Source organism: Bos indicus, unplaced genomic scaffold (genome assembly GCF_029378745.1).
Source record: "Bos indicus isolate NIAB-ARS_2022 breed Sahiwal x Tharparkar unplaced genomic scaffold, NIAB-ARS_B.indTharparkar_mat_pri_1.0 scaffold_64, whole genome shotgun sequence".
NCBI lineage: Eukaryota > Metazoa > Chordata > Mammalia > Artiodactyla > Bovidae > Bos > Bos indicus.
Window position 1 is genome coordinate 56,591 of NW_027223727.1, and position 26,879 is coordinate 83,469.

The window sequence follows — 26,879 nt, forward strand, 5'->3', positions numbered from 1 at the left end:
GGAATTCTCTCTTACCAAAGCATAATTAAAGTAAAACATTTAAAATAACTTCACCTCAAAATTATATTATGTAAATTACTTACGGTTGTATTATTTGATTAACAACTGAACAAACGACTGAAAGAATGAATTGGGACAGATGGTCTAAAAAAAGCATAATTGATTAGGAAAGTCCAGGAATTGAGACCCCTTCATCCCAGGTCGTGTTATGTCCTGTAACTTGGGGCAAGTCACATTGCCTGTTGCTAAATATGGTAGGAGACTGACCTTGAAGGAGCAGACACACCTCACACATGGCCCCAGGGAACACCTCTGCTACAGCCACCATAAATGCTTTGCAACAGGGTGTAACTGACACTTTACTTTTCCTAAGTATCAGAGGCAGGGGTAGGGTACTGGGAAACTAGACCAGATTAGTTCCTTTACCTGTGGATCCCATCCATACATAACACACCACTATCATAGAGGAGTTTGGCTAACAGCTCACTCACTGTCAGGAATGGACAGTGGAGAAATTAACAGGCAGAAAAGTCTCTAAGACAGTGACTCTGAAACACTGCACATCTGATGAAAGCTATGGAGCATGTCTGCTAGAAAATGCTCATGGACTCAGCTTCATGATTTCTGAGGATTCCTAAACCATAAACCACAGGAAGTGGGGTGGCCACAGAGAGGTGTGGACCAGGTAAGAATTGCTGATTCTGAGGGAACAGGACACCACCTGTCACAGGCTCCTCCTGCTACAAAAATGCACAACTATCTTCAAGAAGGGTATTTTTGCTGGCACAGTGCATCTCAACTATCTTTCAAGGCAAAATGCACAGTCTCCATCTCATATCTCTGGGAGAATTTTAACTGCCAACAGATGAAACCTCTGTCCTTCATCAGATCTCTGAAACATTAGACAGTGTACAGAAACTACTATCACAAAAATCCTCTGAAGTCCTTACAACCTATTTTGGCTTTCTTTTTCACATAATTATTTCCAAGTAAGTTCTGCAGGATGATAGAATCGTTGGATTTCAGAGCTTCAGGCCTCTCAGATATGACTGAGGTCAAGACTCACTTCCTGCCTGCCTAACAGCTACTAGCAGCTTGGTGTTAATGAAGTAAGTGCTCTCTTTTTTCACTCAGAACTCTTAACCAAGAACTATATATTTCTTCATCTCCCTCAATACCACTATATAACCCAGCCAGCAATTTACTGCATTTAAATGATTCATTTATTAGTGCTAATTGGGCAGTATTTATAGGAGAGTTGTATTTGTTCTGTTGTGTACATTATGCCTTTAACAGCTTTAAAATATAATTGACAGTTTATAAGAACATGGCATCCGGTCCCACCACTTCATGGGAAATAGATGGGGAAACAGTGGAAACAGTATCAGACTTTATTTTTCTGGGCTTCAAAATCACTACAGATGGTGACTGCAGCCATGAAATTAAAAGACACTTACTCCTTGGAAGGCAAGTTATGACCAACATAGATAGCATATTCAAAAGTAGAGACATTACTTTGCCAACAAAGTTTCGTCTAGTCAAGGCTATGGTTTTCCTGTGGTCATGTATGGATGTGAGAGTTGGACTGTGAAGAAGGCTGAGCACCGAAGAATTGATGCTTTTGAACTGTGGTGTTGGAGAAGACTCTTGAGAGTCCCTTGGACTGCAAGGAGATCCAACCAGTCCATTCTGAAGATCAGCCCTGGGATTCCTTTGGAAGGAATGATGCTAAAGCTGAAACTCCAGTACTTTGGCCACCTCATGCGAAGAGTTGACTCATTAGAAAAGACTCTGATGCTGGGAGGGATTGGGGGCAGGAGGAGAAGGGGACGCCAGAGGATGAGATGGCTGGATGGCATCACTGACTCGATGGACGTGAGTCTGAGTGAACTCCGGGAGTTGGTGATGGACAGGGAGGCCTGGCGTGCTGCGATTCGTGGAGTCGCAAAGAGTCGGACATGACTGAGCGACTGATCTGATCTGATCTGATCTGATAAGAACTAACCAAGAATCCTATTTTTGCCCCAGGCTGTTTTAACCATATTTTACCAAAGGAGAAGTTCCTAAGTATCAGAATGCCCATCTAATAGAAATGTAGAAGAGCTGCTTGAAATTAACTGGAGTGAACAAGCATTAAATGTCTCTAAAAACATTCTGTAAATAACATTTGAAGGCTTGAAAATCTAAAATTTAGTTCAATTCAGTTCAGTTGCTCAGTCATGTCCAACTCTTTGCGACCCCAGGAGGTGCAGCTCACCAGGCCTCCCTGTCCAAGACCAACTTGCGGAGCCTACCCAAACTCATATCCATTGAGTTGGTGATGCCATGCAGCCATCTCTTCCTCTGTCATCCTCTTCTCCTCCTGCCTTCATTTTTTCCCTGCATCAGGGTCTTTTCAAATCAGTCAGCTCTTTGCATCAGGTGGCCAAAGTATTGTAGTTTCAGCTTCAACATCAGACCTTCCAATGAACACCCAGGACTAATCTCCTTTAGGATGTACTGGTTAGATCTCTTGGAGTCCAAGGGACTCTCAAGAGTCTTCTCCAATACCACAGTTAAAAAGCATCAATTCATCAGTGCTCAGCTTTCTTTATAGTCCAACTCTCACATCCATACATGACCACTGGAGAAACCATAGCCTTGACTAGACAGACCTTTGTTGGCAAAGTAATGTCTCTGCTTTTTAATATGCTTTCTAGGTTGCTCATAACTTTCCTTCCAAGGAGGAAGCATCTTTTAATTTTCTGGCTGTGGTCACCATCTGCAGTGATTTTGGAACCCCCAAAAATAAAGTCTGCCACTGTTTCCACTGTCTTGCCATCTATTTGCCATGAAGTGATGGGACCAGATGCCATGATCTTAGTTTTCTGAATGTTGAGCTTTAAGCCAACTTTTTCATTCTCCTCTTTTACTTTCATCAAGAGGCTCTTTAGCTCTTCTTCACTTTCTGCCATAAGGGTGGTATCATCAGCATATCTGAGGCTATTAATATTTCTCCTGGCAATCTTGATTCCAGCTTGTGCTTCATCCAGCCCAGCGTTTACCTTAGGTCAACTTCAACTTTCACTTGTGAAATTTGCCATTTTCCATGCTATTTGAAAAAGGTGAATACATAGAAGCTCTCCATTTTCACCAGTTAAAGAATTTTCTAAAAAATAGTTAAGTTACCACTACTAATAACTACATCCACTTTCCTGGAATAATTACAATGTTCCATTTAAACAGAACCAACTTTATAAAATTTCCCACTCTCTTTCCTTAATTATACAATAGACTTCTGTAATAAACTTTGCCATATCATATTCAAACAAAAATAAATCAAATGCTCAGTGTTTATATGCAAAATTAAGCTCTCCCTGTGAAACCAAATTAAAATTAGCTCAGATAGACAATGTGGAAGGAATAAACAAATTCTTAGAAAAGTACAACTTTCCAAAACTGAACCAGGAAGAAATAGAAAATCTTAACAGACCCATCACAAGCACAGAAATTGAAACTGTAATCAGAAATCTTCCAGCAAACAAAAGCCCAGGTCCAGATGGCTTCACAGCTGAATTCTACCAAAAATTTAGAGAAGAGCTAACACCTATCCTACTCAAACTCTTCCAGAAAATTGCAGAGGAAGGTAAACTTCCAAACTCATTCTATGAGGCCGTGATAACCCTAATACCAAAACCTGACAAAGATGCCACAAAAAAAGAAAACTATAGGCCAATATCACCGATGAACACAGATGCAAAAATCCTTAACAAAATTCTAGCAATCAGAATCCAACAACACATTAAAAAGATCATGCACCATGACCAAGCGGGCTTTATCCCAGGGATGCAAGGATTCTTCAATATCCACAAATCAATCAATGTAATACACCACATCAACAAATTGAAAAATAAAAGCCATATGATTATCTCAATAGATGCAGAGAAAGCCTTTGACAAAATTCAACATCAATTTATGATAAAAACTCTCCAGAAATCAGGAATGGAAGGAAAATACCTCAACATAATAAAAGCTATATATGACAAACCCACAGCAAACATTATCCTCAACGGTGAAAAACTGAAAGCATTTCACCAAAGTCAGGAACAAGACACAGGTGCCCACTTTCACCACTACTATTCAACATAGTTTTGGAAGTGTTGGCCACAGCAATCAGAGCAGAAAAAGAAATAAAAGGAATCCAAATTGGAAAAGAAGAAATAAAACTCTCACTGAGTTTGTACATGACATGATCCTGTACTTAGAAAGCCCTAAAGATTTCACCAGAAAATTACTAGAGCTAAGCAATGAATATAGTAAAGTTGTAGGATACAAAATCAACACACAGAAATCCCTTGCATTCCTATACACTAATAATGAGAAAATAAAAAGAGAAATTAAGGAAACAATCCCATTCACCATCACAATGAAAAGAATAAAATACTTAGGAATATATCTACCTAAAGAAACTAAAGACCTATATATAGAAAACTATAAAACACTGGTGAAAGAAATCAAAGAGGACACTAATAGATGGAGAAATATACCATGTTCATGGATCGGAAGAATCAATATAGTGAAAATGAGTATACTACCCAAAGCAATCTATGGATTCAGTGCAATCCCTATCAAGCTACCAACGGTATTTTTGACAGAGCTAGAACAACTAATTTCACAATTTGTATGGAAATACAAAAAAAACTCGAATAGCCAAAGCAATCTTGAGAAAGAAGAATGGAACTGGAGGAATCAACCTACCTGACTTCAGGCTCTACTGCAAAGCCACAGTCATCAAGACAGTATGGTACTGGCACAAAGACACACATATAGATCAATGGAACAAAATAGAAAGCCCAGAGATAAACCCACACACCTATGGACACCTTATCTTTGACAAAGAAGGCAAGAATATACAAAGGCAAAAAGACAATCTCTTTAACAAGTGGTGCTGGGAAAACTGGTCAACCACTTGTAAAATAATGAAACTAGAACACTTTCTAACACCATACACAAAAATAAACTCAAAATGGATTAAAGATCTCAACGTAAGACCAGAAACTATAAAACTCCTAGAGGAGAACATAGGAAAAACACTCTCTGACATACATCACAGCAGGATCCTCTATGACCCACCTCCCAGAATATTGGAAATAAAAGCAAAAATAAACAAATGGGATATAATTAAAATTAAAAGCTTCTGCACAACAAAAGAAACTATAAGCAAGGTGAAAAGACAGCCTTCAGAATGGGAGAAAATAATAGCAAATGAAGCAACTGACAAACAACTAATCTCAAAAATATACAAGCAACTCCTGCAGCTCAATTCCAGAAAAATAAACGACCCAATCAAAAAATGGGCCAAAGAACTAAATAAACATTTCTCCAAAGAAGACATACAGATGGCTAACAAACACATGAAAAGATGCTCAACATCACTCATTATCAGAGAAATGCAAATCAAAACCACTATGAGGTACCATTTCATGCCAGTCAGAATGGCTGTGATCCAAAACTCTACAAGCAATAAATGCTTAAGAGGATGTAGAGAAAAGGGAACCCTTTTACGCTGTTGGTGGGAATGCGAACTAGTACAGCCACTGTGGAGAACAGTGTGGAGATGCCTTAAAAAACTGGAAATAGAACTGCCATACAACCCAGCAATCCCACTGCTGGGCATACACACCGAGGAAACCAGAATTGAAAGAGACACATGTACCCCAATGTTCATCACAGCACTGTTTATAATAGCCAGGACATGGAAGCAACCTAGATGTCCATCAGCAGATAAATGGATAAGAAAGCTGTGGTACATATACACAATGGAGTATTCAGATCAGATCAGTCACTCAGTCATGTCCGACTCTTTGCGACCCCATGAGTCACAGCATGCCAGGCCTCCCTGTCCATCACCAATACCCAGAGTTCACTCAGACTCACGTCCATCTAGTCAGTGATACCATCCAGCCATCTCATCCTCTGGCGTCCCCTTCTCCTCCTGCCCCCAATCTCCCCCAGCATCAGAGTCTTTTCCAGTGAGTCAACTCTTCGCATGAGGTGGCCAAAGTACTGGAGTTTCAGCTTTAGCATCATTCCTTCCAAAGGAATCCCAGGGCTGATCTCCTTCAGAATGGACTGGTTGGATCTCCTTGCAGTCCAAGGGACTCTCAAGAGTCTTCTCCAACACCACAGTTCAAAAGCATCAATTCTTTGGCTCTCAACCTTCTTCACAGTCCAACTCTCACATCCATACATGGAGTATTACTCAGCCATTAAAAAGAATACATTTGAATCAGTTCTAATGAGGTGGATGAAACTGGAGCCTATTATACAGAGTGAAGTAAGCCAGAAAGAAAAACACCAATACAGTATACTAATGCATATATATGGAATTTAGAAAGATGGTAATGATAACCCTGTATGCGAGACAGCAAAAGAGACACAGATGTATAGAATAGTTTTTTGGACTCTGTGGGAGAGGGAGAGGGTGGGATGATTTGGGAGAATGGCATTGAATCATGTATAATATCATATAAGAAACGAATCGCCAGTCCAGGTTTGATGCAGGATACAGGAAGCTTGGGGCTGGTGCACTGGGATGACCCAGAGGGATGGTATTGGGAGGGAGGTGGGAGGGGGTTTCAGGATTGGGAAAACGTGTATACCTATGGCGGATTCATGTTGATGTATGGCAAAACCAATACAATATTGTAAAGTAATTAGCCTCTAATTAAAATAAATAAATTAAAAAAAATAAAACGAGCTCAGGAATGAAGTCAAGCCCTGACAAAAACAAAAACAAGCAAAGTGAAAGCAATCTGCAGATTTTGTTTTGTGACTTGGTAGTTTTACTCACTTATCTGTTTTTCTCTTGCGTCTGGGAAAACACACATATCCTTCCCCACTCTCAACCTTTTTATCAAGTTATCATATTCATTCAGTTTTGTAGGAAAAAGAGAGATTTTAAAATCTCTAAAATTTCATCAGGTCACTTAGTCCAAAAAACAAGTTAAGTCAGCTATTTGCCAGACATTGCTTTAAATGCTTTACATACATTAATTCTCTTGATTTTCACACACACAAAAATTGTTGAGATTATTATTGTACTTTCATCCCTACTGTACAGAGAGTTGAGGGAGACAGAGGTTAAATTGCTTGACAAAGGCTGTCTGTCAGCATCTGGGCTGGGATTCACATTCAGAGGACCTCACACCAAAGTCTATTTTTCTGAGCACAGGGCACCACAGATCTCAAATTACACAGTGGTTCAAAACCACCATTGAAAAATAAAAGAAATCCATTCAGTTTACTCTGGGTAAAGTCAATGACCAATCTTTTTGTTGGGCAATTTTCAAACTTTAAATTTCACATCTCTTTAATGGAATCTAATAATCTGAAGCTTATACTTGTGTGATGATCTAACACAAAAGAGGTCTACACACACACACACAGCTATCCCACATAGTGCTGCTTAAGTTAACTGTGCTTCAATCAAGATCTTGACTGTGCCATTGAAGTGACTGGCAAAGTTATTCTGAAGCTCTATTCCAGCAGAACTGAAACATCACAACATCTCCACCTACATCCCAACTCCCTGTCCATTAATAGTTTAAAACTGCTTACCAGTGACAACCAAAGTTGTCTCTCTTATATCAAACAACAACAACAACAACAACAAAAATGGATATAAGAACTAAGGGGAGAGAAAATAAAGCTATATATATATTTAATACTTAATGTTTATCTAAAATATATAAGGTATTCACTGTTTTACCTAATATTACAAACCTTAACCTCACCTTAAAAAATTTAGCAACTTGGATATAACAGGAACCAAGAGATGATGGCTAGCTTGAAGGCTAGCTCAATTAGGTATGAAACTCCTATAGTGCCTCCTTTGTGAAAGATGTGAATGGTTAGAGCATTTGGCACCAAGTGAAATTAAACTTTCTGCATTCGAGTTTTAGAACTTCCTAATGTAGGAGTGTGGAGAAGGCAATGGCACCCCACTCCAGTACTCTTGCCTGGAAAATCCCATGGACAGAGGAGCCTGGTGGGCTTGCGGTCCATGGGGTCGCTAAGAGTCAGACATGATTGAGCGACTTCACTTTCATTTTTCACTTTCATGCATTGGAGAAGGAAATGGCAACCCACTCCAGTGTTCTTGCCTGGAGAATCCCAGGGACAGTGGAGTCTGGTGGGCTGCCGTCTATGGGGTTGCACAGAGTCGGACACGACTGAAGCAACTTAGCAGCAGCAGCAGCAATGTAGGAGTGAAATCTACTCACCCTGTATAAAGATTTAACAATTGCTTAATAAACAAGAGCTCATCTGATTGTAGCTTATCTGATAAATCTATGATTAGCTGGATTACACAGGTGTTACCTTTTATTTCCCTGGATATTTCTGTCAACAAATACCTATTTAATTTTGAATCAAGGAAGGACAATTTTGTAATAATACAAATTATTCATCATCTTAAAATCAGCATTTATTTTTCTTCCATTGATAGAACTATGTCAAGACTAACATTTAAAAGTTGATACCAATAATAAATATTTCTGCCTACTCTATCACCCATTGGTACAATGGATTAAGCCATAGTTGATAATCTTTTCACTTTTCAGCTAAATAAAAAGGAGAATATAGGGAAGATTTATACTAGGATGAGGCATAATTTTAAAATGTTATTAATAGGATCATTTTATTCTCCAAAAATAAAGACTAATAAATTTATAGTTCTCCAAAGGAAATTAAATTTTATGAGTCCAGGCATGCTGACACCAACAGGAGAAAAAAGAACAAAATTCTAAAAATAATGGCTACATATAAGAAAGAAAGAAATTTCCTTCTTAATTTCTTTCTTTTTCTAAATTTTTTATTGAAGGATAATTGCTTTACAGAATTTTATGGTTTTCTGACATACATTAACAAGAATCAGTCCTCAGTTCAGTTTAGATCAGTCACTCAGTCGTGTCTGACTCTTTGCGACCCCATGAATCGCAGCACGCCAGGCCTCCCTGTCCATAACAAACTCCCGGAGTTCACTCAGACTCATGTCCATCGAGTCAGTGATGCCATCCAGCCATCTCATCCTCTGGCGTCCCCTTCTCCTCCTGCCCCCAATCCCTCCCAGCATCAGAATTTTTACCAATGAGTCAACTCTTCGCATGAGGTGGCCAAAATACTGGTGTTTCAGCTTCAGCATCATTCCCTCCAAAAAAATCCCAGGGCTCATCTCCTTCAGAATGGACTGGTTGGATCTCCTTGCAGTCCAAGGGACTCTCAAGAGTCTTCTTCAACACTACAGTTCAAAAGCATCAATTCTTTGGTGCTCAGATTTCTTCACAGTGCAACTCTCACATCCATACATGACCACAGGAAAAACCATAGCCTTGACTAGACGGACCTTTGTTGGCAAAGTAATGTCTCTGCTTTTGAATATGCTCTCTAGGTTGGTCATAACTTGCCTTCCAAGGAGTAAGCGTCTTTTAATTTCATGGCTGCCATCACAATCTGCAGTGATTTTGGAGCCCAAAGAAATAAAGTCTGACACTGTTTCCACTGTTTCCCCATCTATTTCCCATGAAGTGATGGGACCAGATGCCATGATCTTCGTTTTCTGAATGTTGAGCCTTAAGCCAACTTTTTCACTCTCCACTTTCACCTTCATCAAGAGGCTTTTGAGTTCCTCTTCACTTTCTGCCATAAGGGTGGTGTCATCTGCATATCTGAGGTTATTGATATTTCTCCCGGCAATCTTGATTCCAGCTTGTGTTTCTTCCAGTCCAGCGTTTCTCATGATGTACTCTGCATATAAGTTAAATAAGCAGGGTGACAATATACAGCCTTGACGTACTCCTTTTCCTATTTGGAACCAGTCTGTTGTTCCATGTCCAGTTCTGTTGCTTCCTAACCTGCATACAAATTTCTCAAGAGGAAGATCAGGTGGTCTGGTATTCCCATCTCTTTCAGAATTTTCCACAGTTTATTGTGATCCACACAGTCAAAGGTTTTCACACAGTCAATAAAGCAGAAGTAGATGTTTTTCTGGAACTCTCTTGCTTTTTCCATGATCCAGCGGATGTTGGCAATTTGATCTCTGGTTCCTCTGCCTTTTCTAAAACCAGCTTGAACATCAGGAAGTTCACAGTTCACATATTGCTGAAGCCTGTCCAATAATAGTTTTTAAATGTCTACTTATGTTTAAAAATGGCTGAATTCCTCATTATTTCTTAATGTCCTTTAGTTTGTAAGGCAAAACTGCTGCTGCTGCTGCTAAGTCACTTCAGTCGTGTCCGACTCTGTGTGACCCCATAGACGGCAGCCCATCAGGCTCCCCCGTCCCTGTGATTCTCCAGGCAAGAACACTGGAGTAGGTTGCTATTTCCTTCTCCAATGCACGAAAGTGAAAAGTGAAAAGTGAAAGTGAAGTCGCTCAGTCATGTCTGACTCTTAGCGACCTCATGGACTGCAGCCTTCCAGGCTCCTTTGTCCATGGGATTTTCCAGGCAAGAGTACTGGAGTGGGGTGCCATTGCCTTTTCCAAAGACAAAACTATTAGGCACCAAATATTTCACCCACATAAGCACCACGATTTGCCTTCAATGCTCAACTAAACCCCAGGGAAATGTATTACATGTCTGACGGTTTCATTTCCTTGATTGACAGACACAGAATTTGGAAGCTTAGATAGTCTGGTTCTAGGAACCAGAGCTTCCAGAGTATAAATACATGTGGTTTTCTCTTCATGTGATCACAAACCAGCAATCAAGTCCACCATAAATAATCTATTGTAAATTTTACTTTGACAATAAACTATAGGAAAGAGTTCAACTGAATATATCACTGAAGGAGTAAATAATTGATGGCCCTGAAGCATTTTGTGCAAAGCAGGCCTATAATCTTTGCAGTATAATACTTATTTGGGCTTCTATTTTCCTGAAAGAATGAGATTCTGCTAAGAGATAGAGGAAGGGGAGGAAGACAAGCACCAGTGTGCTGACTGCTCTAAGATTAGAGACTTTGAAGATTTAAACTTGATCCCAAATCCTTGAATAATAAATAAATCAGCATTTGGAGAAGCCTACAGGTCTTAAACATGAAAAACCTGGTTAACTGTGGTCATGAGCACCCAGAGGCTGAAATAACAGAGGCTCCCAACTTGATGCCCATAGTTTTTACGTTAACTGACAAAGTGGAGCAACTTCACAGCCATAATAGTATGGACTTCTCCAAATACTTCCTCACTACAGCTTCATAATAAAATGAGATCTGTATGGGCCTTTGTAGTTAACCATTCTGTACTTGGCTCACTACCTGGACCAAACAATATGTTTTGAATACATCTACACAAGATGCTTCCCTGAATAGTTTGCATTAATCCTCACAAGAGTCTTGTGAAACAGGAAGGGCATGCGAAATTACTCCCATTTCACAGGAAAGGAAGTTTCCAGATAGCATTTCCTCCTCATCAGTAAGGTTCACTAGTCACTGACCATGAGCTAAGTGTTGTGAGTATATCAATAAGCTTATTTCTAACACAGTCAAAAAGTGTATTAATAGAATCCCCATTTAGAGATAAGAAAACAGACACAAAGAAATTAAGTAACCAGCACATAAGAATTATATTAATATAACTATAACCTATTATTACCATTTGTAACTAGCACCAGGACTGAACCCAGGCAGCTGACTTCAGGCAGAGTCACACTTTTAAATCAAGACAGACCACATCCTGCCTTGAGATTTGCCTGTCCAATAGGATCCATCTGCTTTGGCCTTGGTCACATGGTGAGTTGATGGCCAGGCCAAGGCTACTCCTATCCTCCCTCCAGTCCACATACCTGCCTCAACAAGTCCTGTCAATCATCGCCTACAAAAATAAAGCTGCCCTGGACCTCAGCACAAGTCCAACCAACTGAACAAAGGAGCATGTACACTGATGAAATAACGCTTCATAGAAACCCAGGTCAGGAGGCTACCTTCAGAAGCAAAACAAGTCAAAGGCCTCAAGGTGGAAGAAAAAACCACTGAGAAACCTCCAGGGACACTCATATTGAGAAACTTACTACTGAAGATCCATGTGCTATGTACTACAAAGGGTCTTACATGTCACCAAGTGTCCACTGTAAAACTATAAAGTTAGTTTCTTTGAAAAAGATGCTTACATTTTACCAATTTGATATTTTAATGAATTTTTATTACTATTTTTATGTAAACCTCAATGCATGGGCATATGTCAGAGCTCTGTGATTCCAGAAATGGATGGGAAAAGAAAGAAACACACAGCCTGTCTCTTGCAGATTCATTGTAAGAAGGTCCTATCTAGACAACAGCCTAACTTAACACTATATGACACAGCCAGCTTTTAGAAACTGGTCAACAACATTAAAACATGTTTGCATCTAACATAGGATATTTTATATGCCACATAACAAATGGGTTTCTAAGTCATTCTGCAAAGTGAACATTTATCTTTACACACAAAAATTGGAATAAAAACTTATATGCCCCTGTATTCAGATCAGTAAAGTTTTATGTAGAAAATAGATCAATATGCACAGTGATTATCTTCTAAGTATCTCATCCATTGTCAAATATCAAATGTAATCAGGAACTAAATGCATTAATAAGACATACTTACTGAGAAACTTGGTGTCTGACTTACCTATTGGATTTCTATCGAAGAACAGCTTTGGCGCTCTGAAAATGGACTCCAACATTTTGTTGTGCAAAGTTTGTGAAGAATTAACAAGGACGTAGAATATCAACAAAGATCTTATGATGCCATAAAGGATGATACCTATGGTTAGAACTGAAATAAAGTAGCATCACTCAACAAAAGATCTCTGTCTTTCCTTCAATTATGTGAAAGCATGGCAGACAGCTTACAAAAATGTTATGCGCTTTATTCTATAAATATAATTTATATATAAATTCACCTACAGACTATAGAATAAATATATAATGGATTCTATTTGAGTTTAATACATTCACTAGGTATATTTACAAAGAAGAATATAAAAATAAGTATGGTTCTCTTATTAAATAGAAACAACATGAGAAAAAAATCAGGTGTAAAATACAAACTCAGATTTTCCTAATCCAATTACAAGTACTAATAAAACCTCAGAAGAAAGAAAATGATAAAAACTAGTATCTTCCTTTTGCCATATTTCAAATCTCATTATTTACAACATGTCCCATAATCTAAAACTGAGATTTGATACCACCATGAATTAAAAGGGAATAAGAGAGATGACTTACCATTTCCTTTATAAATGGTAAATGTATATGGAAATTTACTTCCATGTAAAGTAACTATTTCCATGCCCAAGCAGCTTTAGAGAGTATAAAAAGACCATATTAAGTTGCAAGCAGACAATCTCTTCAATAATTGAATTACAAGAAAACATGTGGGAGGAGGAGCCAAAATGGCAGAGGAGTAGGATGGGGAGAACACTTTCTCCCCCACAAATTCATCAAAAGAGCATTTAAACATCAAGTAAATTCCACAAAACAACTTCTGAATGCTGGCAGAGGACATCAGGCACCCAGAAAAGCAACCCAACTCTTTGAAAGGAGGTAGGAAATAATATAAAAGACAAAAACAGAGATAAAAGAGGGAGGGACAGAGTTCCGTCCTGGGAAGGGAGTCTTAAAAAGAGAGGTTTCCAAACACCAGGAAACCTTCTCACTGCCGAAACTGTGCCAAGCTTTGGAAGCACAGAGGGCAACATAATAGGGAGAAAAGATAAATAATTAAAATTCGCAGATTGCGAGCCCTACGGTAACTCCCCCAGCGGAGAAGTAGCGCAGACGCCTGCACACGCCACTAGCAAGTGGGGGCTGAGCAGGGAGGCACAGCGCGGGCTGCATCGCTTAGAGTAAGAATCTGGCCTGAATACCCTGAGTGCTATCTGAGTGAAATAATTTGGGCTAGCAAACCAGACTGTGGGATATCTACCACGCGAAAAGCCAGCCCTAACCTAAGACACCGCCAGGCCCACACACGGAACAAAGGACTGAACAGAGATAGCCGGCTGCAGACCTTCCCCCTCTGGTGACAGGCAGCCAGAGCCAGAAGGGGGCAATCGTAGCCCCAGAGAGACATTATCTATAAAACTGTAAGCAGGCTTCTTTGCTAACTAAAACTTCTTGGGGGTCTGGACGGTCAACATCTGCCTGAGAAGGTGTGCCAGTTTTACACCCAGATAACCGAGTGGCGGGGAGGCGATAAGTCGCAGCATTGGCGCTCGCCAAACACCTCATCACCTGAGCTGCTCTGATCTGGGAAGAGCACAAAACGCAGGCCCAACTGAGTCTGCGCCTCTGAGGACTACCCGAGTGCCTGAACCTGAGCGGCTTGGACCTGGGAGGTGCATGCAGCCCAGGGCCAGCCTCGGATTGTTCCCGGCGGAACAGCCTAGAGCCCAAGCAGTGTGGACAGGGAGGCTACACGCGCCGTGAGCGGGGGCAGACCCAGTGCGGCTGAGGCACTGCGAGTGCACGCCAGTGTTATTTGTTTGCAGCATCCCTCCCTCCCTCCCCACAGCGCAACTGAATAAGTGAGCCTTAAAAAAAAAAAAAAAAGTGTCCTCCACCTTCCCCTTTGTGTCAGGGTGAAAACCAGACACTGAAGAGACCAGCAATCAGAAGAAGCTATAACAGAGGGAAACACCTTGGAAGCTACATGCAATAGATTAAAACCCCGTGGTTACTATGGACTTCATAGGAAGGGGCCTATAAATCTTGAGAAATATAAGTCAGACCAAGGAACTAGCCAAAAATGAACTGAACCCACAATACTCACAACAAAACCAGAGAAAGTCCTAGATATATTTTTACTATTTTTACGATCATTCTTTCTTTCTTTTATTTTATTTTTTTTTAAATTTTAAGTCCTCTATTGTTCCTTCAATTTTCAATTTTATAACCTATTACTTTGCAAAAAAAAAAAAAAAAACGTATTTTTTTCTTCTTCAGCAAAATTCATATATATATATTTATAATTTTTTGACCTTGTTTTGTTTTTGTTTTTTTGTTTGTTTGTTTTCTTCTTTTCTTTAACATTGTATTTTTGCAATTCCAAACTCTACTCCACATTTTTAATTTTAGCTTTTTGGTATATGTTATCAATTTTGTACCTATCATTTAATTTCACAATTTGTATGGAAATACAAAAAACCTCGAATAGCCAAAGCGATCTTGAGAAAGAAAAATGGAACTGGAGGAATCAACCTACCTGACTTCAGGCTCTACTACAAAGCCACAGTTATCAAGACAGTATGGTACTGGCACAAAGACAGAAATATAGATCAATGGAACAAAATAGAAAGCCCAGAGATAAATCCACTCACATATGGACACCTTATCTTTGACAAAGGAGGCAAGAATATACAATGGATTAAAGACAATCTCTTTAACAAGTGGTGCTGGGAAATCTGGTCAACCACTTGTAAAAGAATGAAACTAGAACACTTTCTAACACCATATACAAAAATAAACTCAAAATGGATTAAAGATCTCAACGTAAGACCAGAAACTATAAAACTCCTAGAGGAGAACATAGGAAAAACACTCTCTGACATACATCACAGCAGGATCCTCTATGACCCACCTCCCAGAATATTGGAAATAAAAGCAAAAATAAACAAATGGGACCTAATTAAACTTAAAAGCTTCTGCACATCAAAGGAAACTATTAGCAAGGTGAAAAGACAGCCTTCAGAATGGGAGAAAATAATAGCAAATGAAGCAACCGACAAACAACTAATCTCAAAAATATACAAGCAACTCCTACAGCTCAACTCCAGAAAAATAAATGACCCAATCAAAAAATGGGCCAAAGATCTAAATAGACATTTCTCCAAAGAAGACATACAGATGGCTAACAAACACATGAAAAGATGCTCAACATCACTCATTATCAGAGAAATGCAAATCAAAACCACTATGAGGTACCATTTCACACCAGTCAGAATGGCTGCGATCCAAAAGTCTACAAATAATAAATGCTGGAGAGGGTGTGGAGAAAAGGGAACCCTCTTACACTGTTGGTGGGAATGCAAACTAGTACAGCCACTATGGAGAACAGTGTGGAGATTCCTTAAAAAACTGGAAATAGAACTGCCTTATGATCCAGCAATCCCACTGCTGGGCATACACACTGAGGAAACCAGAAGGGAAAGAGACACGTGTACCCCAATGTTCATCGCAGCACTGTTTATAATAGCCAGGACATGGAAGCAACCTAGATGTCCATCAGCAGATGAATGGATAAGCAAGCTGTGGTACATATACACAATGGAGTATTACTCAGCCATTAAAAAGAATACATTTGAATCAGTTCTAATGAGGTGGATGAAACTGGAGCCTATTATACAGAGTGAAGTAAGCCAGAAGGAAAAACGCCAATACAGTATACTAATGCATATATATGGAATTTAGAAAGATGGTAACGATAACCCTGTATACGAGACAGCAAAAGAGACACTGATGTATAGAACAGTCTTATGGACTCTGTGGGAGAGGGAGAGGGTGGGAAGATTTGGGAGAATGGCATTGAAACATGTGAAATGTCATGTATGAAACGAGATGCCAGTCCAGGTTCAATGCACGATGCTGGATGCTTGGGGCTGGTGCACTGGGACGACCCAGAGGGATGGTATGGGGAGGGAGGAGGGAGGAGGGGTCAGGATGGGGAACACATGTATACCTGTGGTGGATTCATTTTGATATTTGGCAAAAGTAATACAATTATGTAAGGTTTAAAAATAAAATAAAATTAATTAAAAAAATAAAAAATAAAAAATAAATAAAACAACAAAAAAAAATTTCTGTGACTTTTTTTTTTCTTTCGTCTGTTTCTTTCTCTTCTTCTTTTATATAACATTGTATACCTGAAATTCCAAACTCTACTCTAGATTTTTAATTTATGCTTTTTGGTATTTGATATCAATCTTGTACCTGTATTTTCTTTATAATTTTTGCGACATTGTTTTTGTTTGTTTGTTTGTTTTCTCTCTTCATTTTTCTTCTTCCTTTTTTTTAACATTGTATTTTTGAAATTCCAAACTCTACTCTAGATTTTTAATTTTTGCTTTTTGGTATTAGTTATCAATTTTGTACCTGTATTTTCTTTATAATTTTCACGACCTTGTTTGTTTTTCTTTGTTCGTTTTTTCTCTCTTTCTTTTCCTTCTTCTTTTCTTTAATATCGTATTTTTGAAATTCCAAACTCTACTTTAGATTTTTAATTTTTGCTTTTATGTATTTGTTACCAATTTTGTACCTTTAAGAACCCAATCTTCAGGACCCATTTTTCACTAGGGAGCGAGATTACTGGCTTGACTGCTCTCTCTCCCTTTGGACTCTCCTTTTTCTCCACCAGGTCGCCTGTGTCTCCTCCCTAACCCCTCTCCACTCTACCCAACTCTGTGAATTTCTGTGTGTTCCAGACGGTGGAGAACACATAACTACAATGAAACCAAGCTCCACCCAAGAGCCAACAAGTGCCAGAGCAAGACATACCAAGCTAATTCTCCAGCAACACAGGAACATAGCACTGAGCATTAAAATACAGGCTGCCCAAAGTCACACCAAACCCATAGACAACTCAAAACTCACTACAGGACACTTCATTGCACTCCAGAGAGAAGAGATCCAGCTCCACCCACCAGAACATCGACGCAAGCTTCCCTAACCAGGAAACCTTGACAAGCCACTCCTCCAACCACACCCACAGGGAGGAACCTCCACAATAAAGAGGAAACACAAAGTTCCAGCATACAGAAAGGCCACCCCAAACACAGACATCTAAACTCGATGAAAAGGCAGAAAAATATTCAGCAGGTAAAGGAACATGATAAATGCACAACAAATGAAACAAAAGAGGAGGAGATAGGGAATCTACCTGAAAATGAATTCAGAATAATGATAGGAAAAATGATCCAAAATTTTGTGAACAAAACAGAGTTACAGATATATAGTCTAGAGACAAGGATTGAGAAGATGTGCAAAATATTTAACAAGGACATAGAAAAAATAAAAGAGAGTCAATCAATAATAAATAATGCAATAACTGAGATCAAAAGCACTCTGGATGGAGCCAACAGTAGAATAAATGAGGCAGAAAATAGGATAAGTGAGGTGGAAGATAGGATAAGTGAGGTGGAAGATAGAATGCTGGAAATAAATGAAGCAGAGAGAAAAAAAGAAAAAAGAATTAAAAGAAATGAGGACAACCTCAGAGACCCCTGGGACAATGTCACATGCCCCCAACATTCAAATCATAGGAGTCCCAGAAGAAGAAGACAAAAAGAAAGGCCATGAGAAACTACTTGAGGAGATAATAGTTGAAAACTTCCCTAAAATGGAGAAGGAAATAGTCACCAAAGTCCAAGAAACCCAGAGAGTCCCAAACAGGGTAAACCTCAGGTGAAATATCCCAGACACATATTAATCAAATTAACCAATATTGAACAAAAAGAACAATTATTAAAAGCAGCAAGGGGAAAACAACAAATAACACACAAGGGGATTCTCATAAGGATAACAGCTGATCTTTCAATAGAAACTCTTCAGGCCAGAAGGGAATGGCAGGACATACTTAAAGCAATGAAAGAGAAAAACCTACAACCCAGATTACTATACCCATCAAGGATCTCATTCATATATGAAGGAGAAATCAAAAGCTTTACAGATAAGCAAAACCTGAGAGAATTCAGCACCACCAAACCAGCTATTCAACAAATGCTGCTGCTGCTGCTGCTGCTAAGTCGCTTCAGTCGTGTCTGACTCTGTGCGACCCCATAGACGGCAACCCACCAGGCTCCCCCATCCCTGGGATTCTCCAGGCAAGAACACTGGAATGGATTGCCATTTCCTTCTCCAATGCATGAAAGTGAAAAGTGAAAGTGAAAAGTGAAAGTGAAGTCACTCAGTCGTGTCCGACTCTTAGCAACCACATGACTGCAGCCCACCAGGCTCCTCTGTCCATAGGATTTTCCAGGCAAGAGTACTGGAGTGGGGTACCATTGCCTTCTCCTCAACAAATGCTAAAGGATCTTATCTAGACAGGAAACACAGAAAAGGTGTATAAATTCAAACCCCAAACAACAAAGTAAATGGCAATGGGATCATACTTATCAATAATTACCTTAAATGTAAATGGGTTGAATGCCCCAATCAAAAGACAAAGACTGCCTCAGCTCAGTTCAGTCAGTTCAGTCACTCAGTTGTGTCCAACTCTTTGTGACCACATGCCAGGCCTCCCTGACCATCACCAACACCCAGAGTTCACTCAGACTCACATCCATCGAGTCAGTGATGCCATCCAGCCATCTCATACTCTGTCATCCCCTTCTCCTCCTGCCCCCAATCCCTCCCAGCATCAGAGTCTTTTCCAATGAGTCAACTCTTCGCATGAGGTGGCCAAGTACTGGAGTTTCAGCTTTAGCATCATTCCTTCCAAAGAAATCCCAGGGCTGATCTCCTTCAGAATGGACTGGTTGGATCTCCTTGCAGTCCAAGGGACTCTCAAGAGTCTTCTCCAACACCGCAGTTCAAAAGCGTCAATTCTTCAGTGCTCAGCCTTCTTCACAGTCCAACTCTCACATCCATACATGACCACAGGAAAAACCATAGCCTTGACGAGACGGACCTTTGTTGGCAAAATAATGTCTCAGCTTTTGAATATGCTATCTAGGTTGGTCATAACTTTCTTTCCAAGGAGTAAGTGTCTTTTAATTTCATGGCTGCAGTCACCATCTGCTGTGATTTTGGAGGCCCTCCAAAAATAAAGTCTGACACTGTTTCCACTGTTTCCCCATCTATTTGCCATGACGTGATGGGACCGGATGCCATGATCTTCGTTTTCTGAATGTTGAGCTTTAGGCCAACTTTTTCACTCTCCTCTTTCACTTTCATCAAGAGGCTTTTGAGTTCCTCTTAACTTTCTGCCATAAGGGTGGTGTTATCTGCATATCTGAGGTTATTGATATTTCCCCCGGCAATCTTGGTTCAAGCTTGTGCTTCTTCCAGTCCAGCGTTTCTCCTGATGTACTCTGATTATAAGTTAAATAAGCAGGGTGACAATATACAGCCTTGACGTACTCCTTTTCCTATTTGGAACCAGTCTGTTGTTCCATGTCCAGTTCCAACTGTTGCTTCCTGACCTGCATACACATTTCTCAAGAGGCAGATCAGGTGGTCTGGTATTCCCATCTCTTTCAGAACTTTCCACAGTTTATTGTGATCCACACAGTCAAAGGCTTTGCCATAGTCAATAAAGCAGAAATAGATGTTTTTCTGGAACTCTCTTGCTTTTTCAATGATCCAGCAGATGTTGGCAATTTGATCTCTGGTTCCTCTGCCTTTTCTAAAACCAGCTTGAACATCAGCAAGTTTATGGTTCACATATTGCTGAAGCCTGGCTTGGAGAATTTTGAGCATTACTTTGCTAGCGTGTGAGATTAGTGCAATTGTGTGGTAGTTTGAGCATTCTTTGGCATTGCCTTTCTTTGGGACTGGAATGAAAACTGACCTTTTCCAGTCTTGTAGCCACTGCTGAGTTTTCCAATTTGATGGCATATTGAGTGCAGCACTTTCACAGCATCATCTTTCAGGATTTGAAATAGCTCAACCGGAATTCCATCACCTCCACTAGCTTTGTTCGTAGTGATGCTTTCTAAGGCCTACTTGACTTCACATTCCAGGATGTCTGGCTCTAGGTCAGTGATCACATCATTGTAATTATCTGTGTCGTGAAGATCTTTTTTGTACAGTTCTTCTGTGTATTCTTGCCACCTCTTCTTAATATCTTCTGCTTCTGTTAGGTCCATACCATTTCTGTCCTTTATCGAGCCCATCTTTGCATGAAATGTTCCCTTGGTATCTCTAATTTTCTTTAAGAGATCTCTAGTCTTTTCCATTCTGTTGTTTTCCACTATTTCTTTGCATTGATCACTGAGGAAGGCTTTCTTATCTCTTCTTGCTATTCTTTGGAACTCTGCATTCAGATGTTTATGTCTTTCCTTTTCTCCTTTGCTTTTTGCTTCTCTTCTTTTCACAGCTATTTGTAAAGCCTCCCCAGACAGCCATTTTGCTTTTTTGCATTTCTTTTCCATGGGGATGGTCTGAATGGACACAAAAGCAAGACCTCTACATATGCTGTCTACAAGAGACCCACCTCAAAACAAGGGACACATACAGACTGAAAATGAAGGGCTGGAAAAATATATTTAATGCAAATGGAGACCACAAGAAAGCAGGAGTAGCAATACTCACATCAGATAAAATAGACTTTGAAATAAAGACTGTGAAAAGAGACAAAGAAGGATACTACATAATGATTAATGGATCAATCCAAGAGGAAGATATAACAATTATAAATATATATGCACCCAACATAGGAGCACCACAATATGTAAGGTCCTAACAAGTATGAAAAGGGAAATTAATAGCAACACAGTAATAGTGGGAGACTTTACTACACCACTCACTTTAATACACCTATGGATAGATCAACTAAACAGAAAATTAACAAGGAATCACAAACTTTAAATGATATAATGGACCAGTTAGACTTAATTGATATCTATAGGACATTTCACCCCAAAACAATGACTTTCACCTTCTTCTCAAGTGCACACGGACCCTTCTCGAGGATAGATCACATCCTGGGCCATAAATCTAGCCTTAGTAAATTAAACAAAAAAGAAAGAAAGAAAGAAATCATTCTAAGTATCTCTTCTGATCACAAGATTAGATATTTGCAGTAAGATTAGATATCAACTACAGGGGAAAAAAAGGACTATTAAAAATACAAACATAAGGAGGCTAAACAACATGCTTCTGAATAACCAACAAATCAGAAGAAATCACAAAACAAATCAAACTATGCATAGAAACAAATGACAATGAAAGCACGACACCCCAAAACCTTTGGGACTCAGTAAAATCAGTGCTAAAGGGAAGATTCATAGCAATACAAGCTTACCTCAAGAAACAAGAGAAAAATCAAATAGATAATCTAACTCTACAACTGAAGCAACTAGAAAAGGAAGAAATAAAGAACCCTAGGTTTAGTAGAAGGAAAGAAATCATAAAAATTAGGGGAGAAATTAATCAAAAAGAAACAAAGGAGACTATGGCAAAAATCAACAAAGCTAAAAGCTGGTTCTTTGAGAAGATAAATAAAATAGACAAATCATTAGCCAGACTAATCAAGAAAAGTAGGGAAAAGAATCAAATCAACTAAATTAGACATGAAAATGGAGAAATGGAGAAATCACAACAGACAAAAGAATCATAAGAGACTGCTATCAGCAACTATATGTCCCCAAAATGGACAACTTGGAAGAAATGGACAAACTCTTAGAAAAGTATAACTTTCCAAAACGGAACCAGAAAGAAATAGAAAATCTTAACAGACACATCACAAGCATGGAAATCAAAACTGTAATCAGAAATATTCCAGCAAACAAAAGCCCAGGATGAGATGGCTTCACAGCTGAATTCTACCAAAATTTAGAGAAGAGCTAACATCTATCCTACTCAAACTCTTCCAGAAAATTGCAGAGGAAGGTAAATTCCCAAACGCATTCTATGAGGTCACCATCACCTTAATACCAAAACCAGACAAAGATGCCACAAAAAGAGAAAACTAAAGGCAAATATCACTGATAAACATAGATGAAAAAATCTTTAACAAAATTCTAGCAAACAAAATCCAACAACTTATTAAAAAAAAAAAAAATCATACCATCATGACCAGGTGGGCTTTATCCCAGGGATACAAGGATTCTTTAATATCCGCAAGTCAATCAATGTGATACACCACATCAACAAATTGAAAAATAAAAGCCATATGATTATCTCAATAGATGCAGAGAAAGCCTTTGACAAAATTCAACATCCATTTATGATAAAAACTCTCCAGAAAGCAGCCATAGAAGGAACATACCTCAACATAATAAAAGCTATATATGATAAACTCACAGCAAACATTATCTTCAGTGGTGAAAACCTGACAGCATTTCCCCTAAAGGCAAAAACAAGACAGAGGTTCCCACTCTCACTACTACTATTAAACACAGTTTTGGAAGTTTTGGCCACAGCACTCAGAGAAGAAAAAGAAATGAAAGGAATCCAGATTGGAAAAGAAGTAAAACTCTCACTGTGTGCAGATGACATGTTCCTCTACATAGAAAACCATAAAGACACCACCAGAAAATTACAAGAGCTAATCAATGAATATAGTAAAGTTGAAGGATATAAAATTAACATATCTTGCATTCCTATACACTAACAATGAGAAAACAGAAAGAGAAATTAAAGAAACAATTCCATTCACTGTTGCAATGAAAAGAATAAAATACTTAGGAATAAATCTACCTAAAGAAACAAAAGACCTATATATAGAAAACTAAAAAAAAACTCTGATGAAAGAAATCAAAGATGACACAAATAGAGGGGAAAATATACCATGTTAATGGATCAGAAGAATCAATATAGTGAAAATGAGTTTGCTACCCAAAGCAATATATGAATTCAATGCAATCCCGATCAAGCTACCAATGGTATTTTTCAGAGAACTAGAACAAATAATTTTACAATTTGTATGGAAATACAAAAAACCTCGAATAGCCAAAACAATATTGACAAAGAAGAATGCAACTGGAGGAATCAACCTGCCTGACTTCAGACTATACTACAAAGCTACAGTCATCAAGATAGTATGGTACTGGCACAAAGACAGAAATATAGATCAATGGAACAAAATAGAAACCCAGAAACGAATCCACATACCTATGGACACCTTATCTTTGACAAAGGAGGCAAGAATATACAATGGAGAAAAGACAATCTCTTTAACAAGTTGTGCTGAGAAAACGGGTAAACCACTTGTAAAAGAATGAATTAGAATACTTTCTAACACCATACACAAAAATAAACTCAAAATGGATGAAAGATCTAAATGTAAGATGAGAAACTATAAAACTCCTAGAGGAAAACATAGGCAAAACACTCTCTGACATAAATCACAGCATGATCCTCTATGACCCACCTCCCAGAGTAATGGAAATAAAAGCAAAAATAAACAAATGGGACCTAATTAAACTTAAAAGCTTTTGCACAATGAAGGAAACTATTAGCAAGGTGAAAAGACAGCCTTCAGAATGGGTGAAAATAATAGCAAATAAAGCAATTGACAAAGAATTAATCTCAAAAATATAGAAACAGTTCCTGCAGTTCAATTCAAGAAAAATAAATGACCCAATCAAAAAATGGGCCAAAGAACTAAAGAGACATTTCTCCAAAGAAGACATACAGATGGCTAACAAACCTGTGGTGGATTCATTTCGATATATGGCAGAACCAATACAATATTGTAAAGTTTAAAAATAAAATAAAATTTAAAAAAAAGAAAAGATGCTCAACATCACTCATTATCAGGGACATGCAAATCAAAACCACAATGAGGTACCATCTCATTTCAGTCAAATGGCTGCTATCCAAAAGTTTACAAACAATAAATGCTGAAGAGGGTGTGAAGGAAAAGGAACCCTCTTATACTGTTAGTGGAAATGCAAACTAGCACAGCCACCATGGAGAATAGTATGGAGATTCCTTAAAAAGCTTCAAATAGAACTGCCATACAACCCAGCAATCCCACTGCTGTGCATACACACCGAAGAAACCAGAATTGAAAGAGACACATGTACCCCAATGTTCATTGCAGCAATGTTTACAATAGCTAGGACATGAAAGCAACCTGGATGTCCATTGGCAGACAAATGGATAAGAAAGCTGTGGCATGTATACATAATGGAATATTACTCAGCTATTAAAAAGCATGCATTTGAATCAGTTCTAATGAGGTGGATGAACCTGGAGCCTGTTATACAGAGTGAAGTGAGTTGGAAAGAAAAGCAAATACAGAATATTAATGCATATATATGGAATTTAGAAAGATGGTAATGATGACCCTATATGCGAGACAGCAAAAGAGACACAGATGTATAGAACAGTGTTTTGCACTCTATGGGAGAAGGCAAGGGTGGGGTGATTTGAGAATAGCATTGAAACATGTATATTATCATATGTGAAATATATCACCAGTCCAAGTTCAATGCATAAGACAGGGTGCTCAGTGCTAGTGCACTGGGATGACCCTGAGGGATGGGATGGGGAGGGAGTGGAGGGGGGTTCAGGATGGGGAACACATGTACACCCATGGCTGATTCATGTCAATGTATTGCAAAAACCACTACAATATTGTAAAGTAATTAGCCTCCAATTAAATTAATTAAAAACAGAAACACAAAGCATTTGGAAATGAATACAATAACCTAAATTTAACTTTATTAATGACATAAATTAGTACCTGCTATGCATACAAAAATGAAAATAGCCCTCCTAACATCTCTTGAATTCACAATGCTAAAGAAAGTGGAGAAACCTCTGTAATATACATTCCATCAAATATTTTGTTTTCCTCTTTAGCTGATGTGTCATTGTTATTTCAGCTTTGAAAGCTGTTCAAATTCCTGAATTCCATCAATGGGCATTTGCCTTAGCCTACTGGGCTTCCCTGGCAGTTCAGATGGTAAAGAATTTGCCTGCAGTGCATTGAGACCCTGGTTTGATCCCTGGGCCGGGAAGATCCCCTGGAGTAGGAAATCACAACCCACTCAGTATTCTTGCCTGAGAAACTCCATGGACAGAGGAGTCTGGTGGGCCACAGGCAATGCAGTCACAAAGTCAGACACAACTGAGCGACTAACACACCATCTTATATGAATATATAATATAAGTCCATCTTTCTTTAAGTTACCATAGTTCCTCAATTCAGAAGGTAAACAACTAATAGATTCACATTTCTCAGCAAGTGATCAACATAATAGACACCAAATTTCAATAAGTGGGTTCTAACAAACATAATACATTCTACCTTTGTAGAAAGCTTGTATGAAGGTTTCCTGTGGAAATATATAATATTTTAGGTGAGGATTTCCTTTAAAAAGTATATAACGCTACATATATTCTAAGCACTCCTGTAAAAACACAGAGAGCTGTGTTAATATTGGCCTGGCAAGCCAGATATTAATCACATAGTTGAGGACACAATAATATTGTGATCTCAAGGAAAGAAAGAGAAGGAATTCTAATTTCTAGACACTGTATTTCTCCCTGATTAACTTCTTTCTTAAGTAGTGAAGCCCAAGAGATGAGTGTGGTGAAGGGGAGTTTGCATACCTGCAAGGGAATAACACATTTACGTGGGACACTTGCTGACAAAGGATTTCACTCAGGATCAATAAAAGCCATGGTTTACTCAGAAAGAATTGAAACAATCCAAACAACAGGGTAGGGATCCATTTCTAATCCCCTTGCCCATTCATGTAATGATGTAAGCTTTAGCTAAAGCAACCTATTAGAATAGACAATAGCACATATTTCCAGTGACTGATTTTCTCAATATGCAATTCTGGTTTAACAACCAAAATCCAGTACAGAGCAAATTAAGAGTCTTCATGCACCCACTTTATTCTAGTAGATTTTAAAAATACTCATTCTAATTAATTCACAGAGTAAATGCAACTCAGACTCTTCATCTGTTAAGACATTACTGAATTACTCCTGGGAGCTCTAGTTGTTCACACAGGCTCCTAGTAAACACCTCAGACTCTTGTATAACAGACCAGATGATTTACCTGAGTGAACTGTTGAGTACCAGCCAGAATCAGGTATCTCAATTACCCTTCCTTTCCCATATTTCATGGCATATAGGGTACTCTGTCCATTTGCCCTAGGGAAAAGGGAAGACAAAGAAAAAGTATTACACTCTAGATAGAATTTAGGTAAATAACAGAAAAATTGACCTCGATTTAGAA

General features: G+C 38.7%; 1 protein-coding gene across 1 annotated transcript in view; it reads right to left on the reverse strand.

The window, feature by feature from the left end:
- Positions 1–26,879, reverse strand: part of LOC139182030 (ATP-binding cassette sub-family C member 4-like) — a gene marked incomplete at its 3' end in the record, with an annotated part of 75,131 nt that overhangs the window by 47,805 nt on the left and 447 nt on the right. Inside the window, exons 2-3 of the mRNA XM_070785514.1 lie at positions 26,700–26,794; positions 12,647–12,793 (exon numbers count right to left, since the gene is read on the reverse strand). Coding sequence (XP_070641615.1) covers positions 12,647–12,793; positions 26,700–26,766 — 214 coding nt within the window. The remainder of the gene's footprint in view (positions 1–12,646; positions 12,794–26,699; positions 26,795–26,879) is intronic.